General features: G+C 39.2%; 1 protein-coding gene across 1 annotated transcript in view; it reads right to left on the bottom strand.

Annotated features, from left to right (window-relative positions):
• Positions 1-56: 56 nt before the first annotated feature.
• Positions 57-13,249, bottom strand: part of prss59 (serine protease 59, putative) — a 16,709-nt gene continuing 3,516 nt past the window's right edge. The window contains exons 4-9 of the mRNA XM_065280456.2: positions 11,488-11,623; positions 6,481-6,595; positions 3,309-3,510; positions 1,287-1,377; positions 522-721; positions 57-437 (exon numbers count right to left, since the gene is read on the bottom strand). Coding sequence (XP_065136528.1) covers positions 328-437; positions 522-721; positions 1,287-1,377; positions 3,309-3,510; positions 6,481-6,595; positions 11,488-11,623 — 854 coding nt within the window. The 3' untranslated portion in view covers positions 57-327. The remainder of the gene's footprint in view (positions 438-521; positions 722-1,286; positions 1,378-3,308; positions 3,511-6,480; positions 6,596-11,487; positions 11,624-13,249) is intronic.

Here is a 13,249-nt window from a genome sequence, read left to right as displayed (position 1 = left end):
CACAAATTCAGACATTTGTGTTGACACATTCAGATGATTCAATAATCATGTCTCCAAACTCTTAAAAGCAGCTTTATTGAGAAATTTCCAAAATATACAAAAGGCGACTGAAGAAAAACACTTAATTTACTCTTTTATAAACATACAGTATTGCATAAAAACTGATTAGGCAAACATGACTTTCATCTTGTTTCAAAAGAAAGAAAATGCTTTATTTGCAGTGCTATGGTACCGTGGCAGTACAGTTGTTTCTGATGCCTGATTAAATTACATTACATTACATGCAAGTCATCAAAACTGTATCTGATTGGCTTTGTTGATCGTCCATCACTTAGCCAGCCACTTCTGAAGCAGAAGAAAGACGTGGTCCCGTGCCAGACTCAGTTGAGGAAGGTCCTCTGCTCGGTCTGGGTACATGTTAGCACAATGAGCCGTCCCTGAGACAAAAACACAACCAGTGATGAAGAGAGGAATATTATTAAAAATATAAAAAAAATTGATACAAAGAATTGACCTCTGACCTTTGATGAATACAGCTGGAAGTTCGTCTGTGATGTCCTGAGTTACGCCGAGAGCGTGCCAGGGGTCAATCGAACCATTGGGGAAAACGATCCGTGTTGTTTTGATGTCATATCCTCCATATTCCTCATTGGTCTGCTGGACTGCATCGTCCAATGAGGTGCTCAGATTGTATATATCGGCACACTGCTGGAGGTAAAACCTTAAAGGGACAGTTCACCCAAAACGTCATCATTTACTCACCCTCATGTTGTTACAAACTTGTATTAAACCTGTATTGTCGTTCTGCTGGACACAAAGGAAGATATTTTTGAGCAACTGTTTTGAGCACCACTGACTTCCACAGTAGTTTTTTTTCCTACTATGGAAGTCAATGGTGCTTCTGTTTTTTCCTAATTACAATGATCTTCCTTTTTGTTCAGAAAAAGACATTTATACAGGTTTGTAACAACATGAAGGTAAGTAAATGACATGATGAACTATACCTTTAAGTAAGAGGCAGAGGTTAAAGGCGGAGTCCACGATGTTTGAAAAACGCTTTGGAAAAGGAGACGGGCCGACTACCAAAACACACTTATAGCCAATCAAATCAAATCAAATGCCGGGTTGCGTATGTGTGAGGCGGGTCTATCAACAGAAGGTCCAGATTCTATTGGGGTAGGGGCGTGTTTGTTTGGGTGATTTCAAATATCAACATTGGCTTTCAAACATCATGGACTCCGCCTTTAAGCTTATACAAAATGTAACATGACATTTTAGACACTCACTGTAAGGGAAATCCACTAAAAGGCTGGTTTGGTGAATCTGTGGTTTGATAAAATCCAAATTCAGCGCAAGTCTGATAGACCCACTGCCGTCCTAAACAAACACACACATACTAAATTCAGTTTCATTCTAGCTATCAAAATATTTAGCGTGTATGCAACATTACTGATGAACAAGATAACATTCAATTACAGAGGTTTTGCCTATGAAATGCACAGATACTTTAATGATTTGTGACCATTTTCATGACAAATCATACAAAAATTTTATTAATTAATTTATTATTTAATTTATTGTATAAAAGGGACTTTTATTTTTTTTTTTTAAAGCGAAGTGTCCCTTTAACTCTTTCACCGCCAACGATTTAAAAAAAAGTTGCCAGCCAGCGCCAGCGTTTTTCATGATTTTCACCAAAGTTTAATGCCTTCCAGAAAATGTTCTTCTTTAAATAAATAAACATACAATATACCAAATGAAAGAACAGACCCTCTGCTTTCAAACAAAAAAAAACCGTTTCATCCTACCTTTAGTAGTTCTTTTGCAATCAGCTTTTGAATATGGGTAGGTTTTTGCAAAAACACCATATTTTGAGCAAAAAGCAAAAATAATTCCATATTTGTGACGGACTTTTCATAGAGATCCCATTCAGAGCGATCTTTAAAACAGACACGGACATGCAGCAGCTTGCCATAGGGCAATACTTCCGGTTTTAAAAAGTTGCGGAAGGGCGCCACCTGGTGGATAATAGCGGTATTGCGGAAAGACGGAAAATCTCGTCATTGGCGGGGAAGCGTTTTCTCTTAATTGACGAGATATCTCGTCAATATCTCGTCAATGGCGGGGAAAGAGTTAAAGAGTGCCTATTATGCAAAATTCACTTTTACAAAGTGTTTGAACATAAATGTGCATTGGCAGTGTGTGAACACAACCACCCAAAAAAGAAAACAAATTAAACCAAAACGATCTCATTAGACGTGCCGTTTTGATACTCTTGTTAATGTGATGTCACACTGATCAAGCCCCACCCACGGCCACTGAATGACAATCCTGCATTACCATTGTTTCCGCCCTCAGCGAGTTGTAAACTGTCCGCCATATCTCAATAGTAAAATATTATTGTCTCAGATTGTCAGGAATCAGATCTATTTTAACAATTTTTAAGTGCTCACTGTCTCTTTTGGTAAGGGAGTGAGGATTAGGGCTGGGTATCGATTCAGATGTTCCAGATCGATTCGATTTCGATTCATAAGCTATCAAATCGATTCGATTCCGATTCTCGATTAAATTTTCGATTCCGGTTCTCAGGTAGGTTTTTATACTCGATTCTCGATTCGACTCAATGAATATAGATTTAATACACATACTATATTGATAAAAAAAAACAGTGAACAGCAGTTTACAAGTGGGTAATTAATAAAAAGAAATTAAAAGCCACAACACGTCTTGCTTGCGAAATCTAAAATGCTTCCATTCCTCCGTTCAATGTTTGCGGAAATAAATATGAAAAAAAAAAATCGATTCTGCTCCTTGAGAATCGATTTTTAATCGACCACGTTTTAAAAAACGATTAATCGAAAAATCGATTTTTTTGCCCAGCCCTAGTGAGGATCCGTAGCTCATTTGCATTTAAAGGTACATACATGCGTTTTTGCTCCCACCGAAATAGGGGCATTTTAGACATGCTATAATATATGATCTGTGGGGTATTTTGATCTAAAACTTCACAGACACATTCTGGGCACACCTGAGACTTATATTACATCATGTAAAAATGCAAATAATAGGTGCCCTTTAAGACCGGATTCAAATACGGCTCATGAATAGATGTGAATTAATGAAAGAGAGGAAAAACCCATAACTAGATAGACCGATACACTTCCTGTACGTGAAGCCAATAAAACCCTAAAATGGATCACACAGACTTAAACACTACTTTGCGCAACTTAGGAAAAGTCATACTGTGTGTAAACAAAAACACACACCTTAACATTGCGTAATGAAATACCGTTAGTGAAGACACACACCTCCTCCAGCTGCTGGGCCGCTCCAGCTCGTGTTGCTCATTTCCTGGATGTAGTTTTTGTACTGGACGTCTGTGCAGGACTGAGAGAACGTCTTCTGCATCAGTTGAGCCACTGCGGCGTACCGGTCGTACGGGTCACCTAATGATGAGTCTAACATTATGCCACACAACACCTTAATGGTGATGTTAGTGCCCACAACACCCTGAAACACACAAACGCACACGACTAAATGAAGATACAATGGAGATTTCTGTTGTTTTTATATCAAGTTCATTCAAATAAACATTTGCATCACCCACATATTGTTTTAAACCTGTATGTGTTGAACACAAAAGAAGACATTTAGATACTGTAAACGAAAGTAAGCACACCGTTGAAGGTACCCATTGACTTTTATAGTAGGAAAAACAAATACTATGGAAGTCAATAGGTACCGTCTACTGTGTGCTTACCTTCATTTATCTAAATATCTTAATTTCAGCAAAATAAATAAATTTATTCAGGTTTGTAACAACATGAGGGTGAGTAAATTATTACCGGTGAACTATCCCTTTAATATTTTTAACATTTTAATATTTGAGGGCATACAAAGAAAAGACATTTTAGGACAAAAGTCTCAGTCTCTCATAATCAGGATGGAGACAGTAATCTATCAGAACCAAAATTCTCTAGAACGTACCGAGATTGGACTCTGATTACAGAGACACACCTCTTAATCCAAATTCCTCTTAAACACTCAATACCTGCCTGGACCATGCCAAGAGTGAGTATGTGGGTTTACTGGCTTGTATCCACATCTGCGTTAATCTGGAAGAATTCACTGGAATGTGAACAGAGTTTCGTCCTTCTCTGATAAAGAGTGTTAATCCAGGAAGAGATAAAAGTGCAGATTATTCAAAAGATAATACCTGAATCTCAATAACCCCTTTCACACAAAGCGCAATAATCCCAGAAAATTGCTAAAAAAGGAATTGCTTTTGGGATCGCTCTCGTAAAGGGGACTTGGTAAAGAGGCTGTAACATTTCTGGAAAGCGTACTGTGTGAACTAGAGGCAGGAAAAATATTGTAAGGGGTGCGTCGTAGTGCCGTGCGTTGTCGCAAAAACGTAGTTATCATTTAGCTCTTTGACGGAGCGGTTTTAAAGAGTAACTAAACCCTAAACCAACTATTTTTAGTTGATGATCTGTAAGAATGGGGCTATATTAGTGCTGTTCATTGATTTGAGTAACTTTTTTGACATTTGGGTGTCAAGTGTTTCAATGCTACAATATATGGTGTAAAAATGTGTTGCACTCTTCAGGTTAAAGGAACAGTATGTAGGATTGTGGCCAAAACTGGTATTGCAATAACAAAACTTGTGGCTAAAACTGGTACTGCAATCACCCAACTAGTGGCCAATACACAAAATTACAACATAAACATCAGTTGAGGGCTGCAACTCCACTTTTTAAATGACAATATCCTGGCCAGACCACTGTTGTGAGTGATATAAGTATTTAAAATGAACATGATTTCTTAATGTCTAGTGACATATCAGGGCCATTTTTGTGATTAATTGATATAAATTTCTTACATACTGTTCCTTTAAATGTTGGCTACTGCAGTTGGATTTTACTATTGGATGTTGCGGTACTACGTGATGTAAGCAGGTTCAAGCTCACCACGCCCTTGGTACAAGCTCAGTTCGTTCCCTCTATCTCCGTTGGGGTCTGCCGACTTTTCTTGCATTTTTCAAACACTGCCAGTGGGTGGAGTCAGGCTCTGAACAGGGGTTTGGTTACGTTTTAAATGCAGATAATTCACAACAAAAAATTTCTGCAAACTGGAACGAAGCAGAGGACAGGGAGCTACTCACTATCTGCACTGAAACAGCTTAAAGGTGCAGTGTGTAAATTTTAGTGGTGAGGTTGCGAATTGCAACCAACAGCTTAGTCCACGGCTCACCCCTCGCTTTTGAAACACATAGAGAAGCTACGGTAGCCCCCACCGGACAAACATGTCATCGTCAGAGACAACTTAGTAAAAAAAATTGTCCTTTAAGGGCTTCTGTAGAAAAATGGCAGCACAAAATGGCGATGTAAGGGGACCCTCCGTGTATGTAGATAAAGAGGTCTCAATCTAAGGTAATAAACACATAACGGTTCATTATGAAAGGTCTTTATACACCCCTGATAATATAGTTTTGTATATTATTTTGCATTTCTGTAAAGATCCTTCTAAAAATTACACACTGCACCTTTAATCGTACAACATACATACCATTCGCTAGTTTATGACTAAAAATGCATTCAGACTAGCAGATCAATGCGATCTCATTGATATCAATGGAAGCTTGTCGACTTGCGGCGACACAAGCAACAGTGACCATTCGCAACTGGATGGGGTGTGTCCAGTCGCGCAACAAAGTTGTGAAATGTTTAACTTTATGCAAATTACGAGCAACTTTTGGGAGCGAATACCATTGAGAACGAAGCAGTGGAGTTCACGTCATCAGTTTCTCATAATTTACTTAAGTGGACGTTACTCATTTATTTATGACAACCAGATTAAGAAACGCCTCTTTATAACAATAACAAACGCAATAGCATTACACGTCAGGTCATGTTTTTACAGGCGTGAACGCATGCACAGATTCAAGAAAAACATTGGCACTGTGAATGAACCAAAATCCAACGATCCCCGGACACATTTTCGTGTGAAAAGGATAAATGAGTGAAGCTATTACTTTTTCAGACTTCACAGGATAAATTTGATGTGTGTAGGATGAAGTACCAGCTTTACGGTTTCAGCACTGTACAGACGCCTTCATAAATATGGCTCTTGTCTCCACAAAATATATTTTCCCTCTTTCTTTCTCTCTTGCATGGAGTCCACATCATTCATTTTCCGAAAGTAGCTGTAACTCAATCCTGCACCTCTAAGAGCTTCTGCTGTTCTGAACCTCAGCGGCTTATTAGTAATCTGAAGACACACAAACCCTCTTATCTGCACGAGCAGCGTTCATTTAACACGGCTGATTTTTCTGTGCAAAATCAATAAATTAAAGGCAGTTTATTATGTGCAAAAGTTCCTGGTTCAAAGTACAAACAGGATTAATATCAAAATGATATATCAGTTTAGATGTTGCTCAATCGCTTTTTTTGTAGATCCATGTCTGTCACACTCACACACCTCAAAAGCCCTATTGTCTTCATTGTATTGCACCACATCCATGAAATTTCCGGCCAGAGCCTCTAAAAGACTTGCAGAGTCCATCTTAGACTGGATCTGTAGCTTAGAGCACAGCCTGAGAGAGAGAGAGAGAGAGAGAGAGAGAGAGAGAGAGAGAGAGAGAGAGAGAGAGAGAGAGAACCGGTTAATTTACATACAGTAATCTAAAATAATCTATACACAAGTTGGGGAGGTCTGTTCATGATACTATGATGCTATTTCTGCAGTATGCATAAGTGACCCTAGATATAGCATATAACATAGTATAAATATGCCACTGTGAGTTATATTAACTAGTAAGAACATAAAATAAGATGCATTGTTGGGTTTAAAGGGTACAATAAAGGACAAAGATACTCAGTAATGTTTGTTATTAGTTATCATGTACGTACACTATACGTAGCTGTCTTTAACTTACACTGGCCTGTATGTACTATAAATTTATCATGTATATACAATTTGTAAGTACAGTGGTGTTTGTTATCAGTTATCATATTGTACACTGTAAGTACCTGTCACTAACCCGCACTTGCCTGTAAGTACTAAATACTTATATTGTACATTCATTTGTAAGTACAGTAGTGTTTATTGTTAATTACAGTATACCTACACTATAATGCCGCATTCAGACAGCCAGCGATGTTATCGCTGTGTGTCGCCCGTCTCTTTCAATGAGGCGTTTCTAACGCCCCATTCAGACAGCCAACGACAAGCAGTAGCAGAGCGACACGATCTCATTAATTTCAATGGAAACCTGGCGACTTCCGGCGACACGAGTGAAAGTGACCGTTGGCGACTGTATGGGCGTGTCCAGTGACGCAAGAAAGTTAAGAAAAGTTTAACTTTATGCAAATGTCGAGCGACTTTCGGGAGCGACTACCAATGAGAACAAAGCAGTGGAGTTCACGTCATCCTTCTCTTGTCAGTTACTGGCGTGGATGGTACTCATAGTTAGAAACGCCTCATTGAAAGAGACGGGCGACACACAGCGATAACGTCGCTGGCTGTCTGAACGAGGGGTAAATCTACTTGTCATAAACAGATGAGTACCATTCACGCCAATAACTGACGAGAGAAGAATGACGTGAACTACGCTCCTTCGTTTTTTATTGGTAGTCGCTCCCGAAATTCGCTCGACATTTGCATAAAGTTAAACTTTTCTTAACTTTCTCGCTGGACACGCCCATACGGTCGCCAACGGTCACTTCCGCTCATGACGCCGAAAGTCGCCCGGTTTCCATTTAAATTAATGAGATTGCGTCGCTCCGCAAATGCTGGTCGTTGGCTGTCTGAATGGGTCGTAAGTATTTATCTGGTATTACACATAGACTGTAAAAAAGGCGGGATCAAAGAGCCAGAGGCTTTACCTTTCCAGACTTGTGAGGCACACCCGGTATTACCCAGTACTTATCTAGAGTTACATAATAACTACCAAGTATGTACCATCATGTAATGATACCATTTAATTACCATGTAGATACTCAAAAGTAAGTACCACACATTTGTCTGTAAGTACAACATATTTACCATATATGTACAAGTACTGTCAAATAAAGTGCTACCATACATTCTCTTGCATGCAATACCTGGATGACCTGCTACATTTCCAAAACATGCAATTTACAAACACGCTAATTGTAGTTGTCCGTAGGCCCTACTGTGTAGCCTTGACGCTATAGGCTACACGTCGGTTTTCACATATACTTCTGCGTCGTCACCCGCATTGATGTGCAATTACACATGCAGTATCTACGCATGTAACTCACAATAAAGAAGCAGCAGCTTGGCCACTAAACCCCCAAACGAAAAAGAATCAGCAGCTTGTTGTTTATGATGTGAGAAGACAGCAGTGATGGAGGTAGATAGGAATCGACTCTTGTTGCAGTTTGAATTGATTCACTCCTCAACTTGGCCCTTTCTTGGCCACCCTTAAATTTTTTCGAACTCGACCAGGCTCCACCAATCACATTCCCCATGCATGCACACGCATAGAATTGTGGGACAAGATCTCAGAAGTCAGGAAGTAAACCTAACATTGGATTCGGACATGCCTTGATGCCTTCCTGCCTTGGAATTTAGAGTTTTCGGACAAAGCAATAGATTTTTTTTACCTGACGGGAGGGGTTCTAGTTGACCAATCACAGACCTTGCAGTCCGCATAAGAAAACATTTTTGGTGAGGTATAACCTACTGCATAGAACCTACGCACCACTATAAATGACACTCGTAAATTGTGTATCTTACAGCATCCTGAACACTATGCAATATGCATTTAATTCTTAACACCAGACACAGAGCAGAAAAATAAGTTTTAGTCATTTTCTTTCTGTCAGACGAGATCAGACCGGTGACCTTGGTCCATATCAGTGCTATAAGCCCAGGCGGCATTCCAGGATATCAGAATTTCATCACACAGACAGATGCATGCACACACACTTTAAGCCAATCGTAACTAAGAAGGACACCGAGACCAGGATAGTCACAGTCCAGTGGCTGGAACAGAAAAGGCCTTTTGAGGTTTGCCAAAACACACCTGCCATGCACACACACACACACACACATATCATACACACTCTCACATACCCATACTATTACAAACGTCTGAAGATCATCCAGTTGTGACCCAGTATGTGTAAACCCAGCTACAGTCATTTTTTTGTTACTTTTTTGTGACTTTTCTATATAAAATCATCCTACATAATGTAAAGAACATAAAAATATGGTCACGTACACACTGCATATTAATACGGTTGTCACTTCACCTTTTAATGCTTAATCCTTTTCTGTACACACACAGTTCATACATAACCGAACTGAACAACTAGTAGTTAATAAAGTGCATCATAAACATGATAACAGGTCTCTCTTCTGAAAAAATAAATGCCTAGAAGGAGGAAAAGTCTTCTGTATGCACGGTGCAGAAAATGATATAGGCACGAGCGCTTGCACAAAACCTGGCAACACTGCAAGACAGCCCTCTGTGTGGAGCAGCCTCACAAATGTGTACAAAACATAACACCAAGACGGAGGTTTATTGCAAAACATAATGCTGTTAAATTATTTTGGTCAAAGCTGTGAGTGATAAGCACGTGAGACGGCAGAGCGTTACTATCGTTATCTCTGTGTCAATCATCACATTTTTCGGGAGTGAGTCTTTTTCCATACAGACAAGAAACGAACATTTAGGGGATTCACTCCTGAAAGTTTGCAGTGTGTATGAGGCCTACAACCTTGGTCTCTTTATTATTGACTAATATTAACTAAAATATTGACTAATATAGACTAAAATAAAACTGAATGTTCCTACCATGTACGATTTATCAGTGCATGTTATTGTTTTCATAAATCAAATGTAATAATGTCTAAGGTAATGACTTTTCTGCTAACATAAGCAAGACCGTGTGGGAGGGATGTTAATAAAGTTTTGATAATAATATCATAGCTCTCTTATCTCAATCCAATCAAAATCCAGCACATAAAAACAACATATCCTATAATTCATTATGACTAGACTAAATATTTAAGTTTCACTTGAAAAATCACTGCAGTTTGATGCATTATGGGCGTTTCACACGATACACGCAGTCACAAGTGTCTAGTTCATTTTCAATAGAAGACGGAAATCTGCAAAACGGTGGTGGAGCCAAGTCGGTCCACACCCCTTGGATGTGCACCCAAAATGCTGACCCTTCCGCGGACACGGCTTTTCATGGCAAGCGTTTGGAGATAAACATATTTGCAGTACTCAAGTAAAGTTGTAGCCATGGGGCGGTTTACAAATGCCATTTTATATTGTGATTTTAGTGTATTGTGTTCGTGTAGCACAACTTAGAGAGCATTGTGCTAGCAGCACAAAAGGTCATGGCTTCATTTCCAAATGAACACTTCGGATAAAAGCATCTGCCAAATTAATACATTTAATGCATAAATGAAAGTTAATTAAAGGTCACATATTATGCCCATTTGTACAAGATGTAATATAAGTCTCGGGTGTGCCTAGAATGTGTTTGTGAGGTTTCAGCTCAAAATACCCCAAGGATCATTTATTATAGCATGTCTAAAATACCCCTATATGGGTGGGGGCAAAAAAAAGCTTTTTCCTGTGTGTACCTTTAAATGCAAATAAGCTACAGCTCCTCACTCCCTTATAGTTCGTTCCCCCCTTTGCCACAGTAGAGGTGTCATGCGCGAGTGATTTCAATGTTAAGTTAATGTGAAGACGTGTTGACGCGCGTCTGGAGGTCTCACGGCGCGAATGAGGCGTTTAGCGTGGTGCAGTTGACGCGATTACGCCTCATTCGCGTTTCTAGTTTGCGCAAATGACGCGAATTGAGTGTTGCCCCAGGAAACGTGCGAGTTGAAAAATGTGCACGTTGCCGGAAAAGCTAGCTCTAGTAGTGACGTGATTGCAGGAAGCGAGCGGAGTCGTAAAAGCCCCTCCCATGACACAAATTTCCGCGTGAAATCTCGATGACTACAATATCATGTGCAAATGAAGCGAGTTTAAACTCAAAATGTTCAAGAGGCAAACTAGACGCGGTAGACGTGAATTTGACGCCTCAAACGCCTGTGGTGTAAACCCACAGTTACCAACAGACAGCGAGCGCTTTTGGTTAAAAATTGATCTGATTCCTGTAAAACCAGTCTGAGACAATAGCATCTTTAGTCGAATTTGCGCTACAATGTCCTAACAAACACATTTAAAAATGTACAATTGACCAGTCAGTCAGGGTGTGGGTGGGGCTTTATCAGTGTGACATCACATTAACACGAGAATCAAAACAACATTTCTAATGAGACTGCTTTGGTTAAACAGGGATTAAAAAAAGGAGAGGATGGATGTGTGTTCACAGACTACCAACACACATTTATGTCCAAACACCTTGTAAATTTTTTTGCATGTGTGTCCTTTAATAAAATAAAATTCAGGGGTCTTCTACATAAGCTCTAAGAGATGGTGTGTGTTACCTGAAGTCTTTGGTGATGTTATCATAGGTTTTTGGGTCACCGAGTTTAGCCACCAACGCGTCTGACGCCTTCTTCACCAGCAGTGGGCACTCGGGATTCTCCGCTGCCAGTGATCTCCACACCACCTCTAAATACTCTAAAACCACAGAGGAACATGTTGCTATTTTAAATTACACAATAAAATAAACTACATGTGAGTGATGCCTGTCCGGAAAAGACCAATTTTTTGCCACACTATATGGTTACCGGAGTGTTCCTATGACGCACTTTAGCACTTTGCCACTGGGTTCCTATGGTGTACGGGGGGGTTGCTAAAAGACCAAAGTCCACAAAATCTCTATATTAACCAGTATCTAGAAATCATTCAGGAATATTTTAATTATTTATCATTTACTAGTTGTACTGATCAATAAAAAGGTAATAGCATAACTTAATGTTACTTGTTGCATAAGTTACTTAGGGTCAAAAGTTTGTTCAGATCACTAACCCTAAACATAAGATAAAGTAATTGTGTGCAGGAGAGAGGGATAGAGGAGGCGAGACGAGACGAGAATAAATGAGATGAGAGGCTATTGTTCAGGATCAGGAATGATCTAAGCACCGCACACAAAGAAATCCTGTGTGAAAGAGGTCAGTGCCATCTTCTCTATTTACTATCTGAGGAGCAATGCTTGACTCGAGCCAACATTACTGCAGAGCACTGTCCAATAAACCACATACCGTTTAGACTCACTAGACAAACATGGAGTCATCTGGAGCCATTTCATGTCTCACCACAATGATGGAGGGCTTGAGATGTGCTCACAGGTCAAACAAACACATATTTTCCCTTTAGTTATATTCACACAGAGAGTCTTGTGTCTCTTACAATGAGTGGGTTGGAAAGAGAGACAGTTGTTCAATCTACGTAATTAACCGGCTATTTATTTTTATGGTACTGTCTGCACTGAGTGCTATTTTAAATATGAGTACAGATATAATAAGCTCCTAAAGGAGACCTGTGATTAATTCAAGTGTGAGTAGGTGTAGGTCAGCGCGAGATCACTGTTCATAGATGCTCTGTTTTCATGGTGGCATCCAGCTGTTATCCTCAGGGGAGAAAGAAACAGAAAGAAAGAAAAACATAAAAAGGCAAGAAAGAGAGAGTGAGAAAGGTTTGAAAACAAATAAGGAAGGAAGGGGAAACAGACAGAAGGAAACGTAAAGGGAAGAAATGGAGAGAAAGAAAGAAAGAATAAAAAAATGTTAAAGAGAGAGGGAGAGAAAGAAAGAAAAAGTGAAGGGAAGAAATAAATGTGAGAAAGAGAGAGGGGGGAGAGAAAGAAAGAAAAAAGGGAAAAAATAAAGAAGAAAAGAAAGAGTAAAGGGAAGAAGTAGAAAAAGAAAGACAAAGAAAGAAAGAAAAAGTAAAGGGAAAAATAAAGGAGGAGGAAGAAAGAAAGAAAGAAAGGGAGAGAAAGTAAATGTAAGAAATAAAGAAAGAAGGAAGAATAAAATAATAAAAGAAAGGAGGAAGAATGAAAGACAGAAACAAAAAAGTGAAGGGAAGAAATATATGAGAAAGAGAGAAAAAGAAAAAAGGTAAAATGAGAAAGACAGAAAAAGTAAAGGGAAAAAGAAGGACAAAGAAAGAAAGAAAGAAAGAAAAAGTAAAGAGAAAAGCAGGAGGAGGATGGAGGAAGGAAGGAATGAAATAAAAAAATAAAGAAAGAGTAAAGGGAAAAAGAAAAAGTAAAGAGAAAAAAGGAGGAGGAAGAAAGGA

This window comes from Paramisgurnus dabryanus, chromosome 8 (assembly GCF_030506205.2).
Source record: "Paramisgurnus dabryanus chromosome 8, PD_genome_1.1, whole genome shotgun sequence".
In the NCBI taxonomy this organism is placed as follows: domain Eukaryota; kingdom Metazoa; phylum Chordata; class Actinopteri; order Cypriniformes; family Cobitidae; genus Paramisgurnus; species Paramisgurnus dabryanus.
Note: the sequence above shows the minus strand (reverse complement) of the source record. Positions and strands in the feature narration are given on the sequence as shown.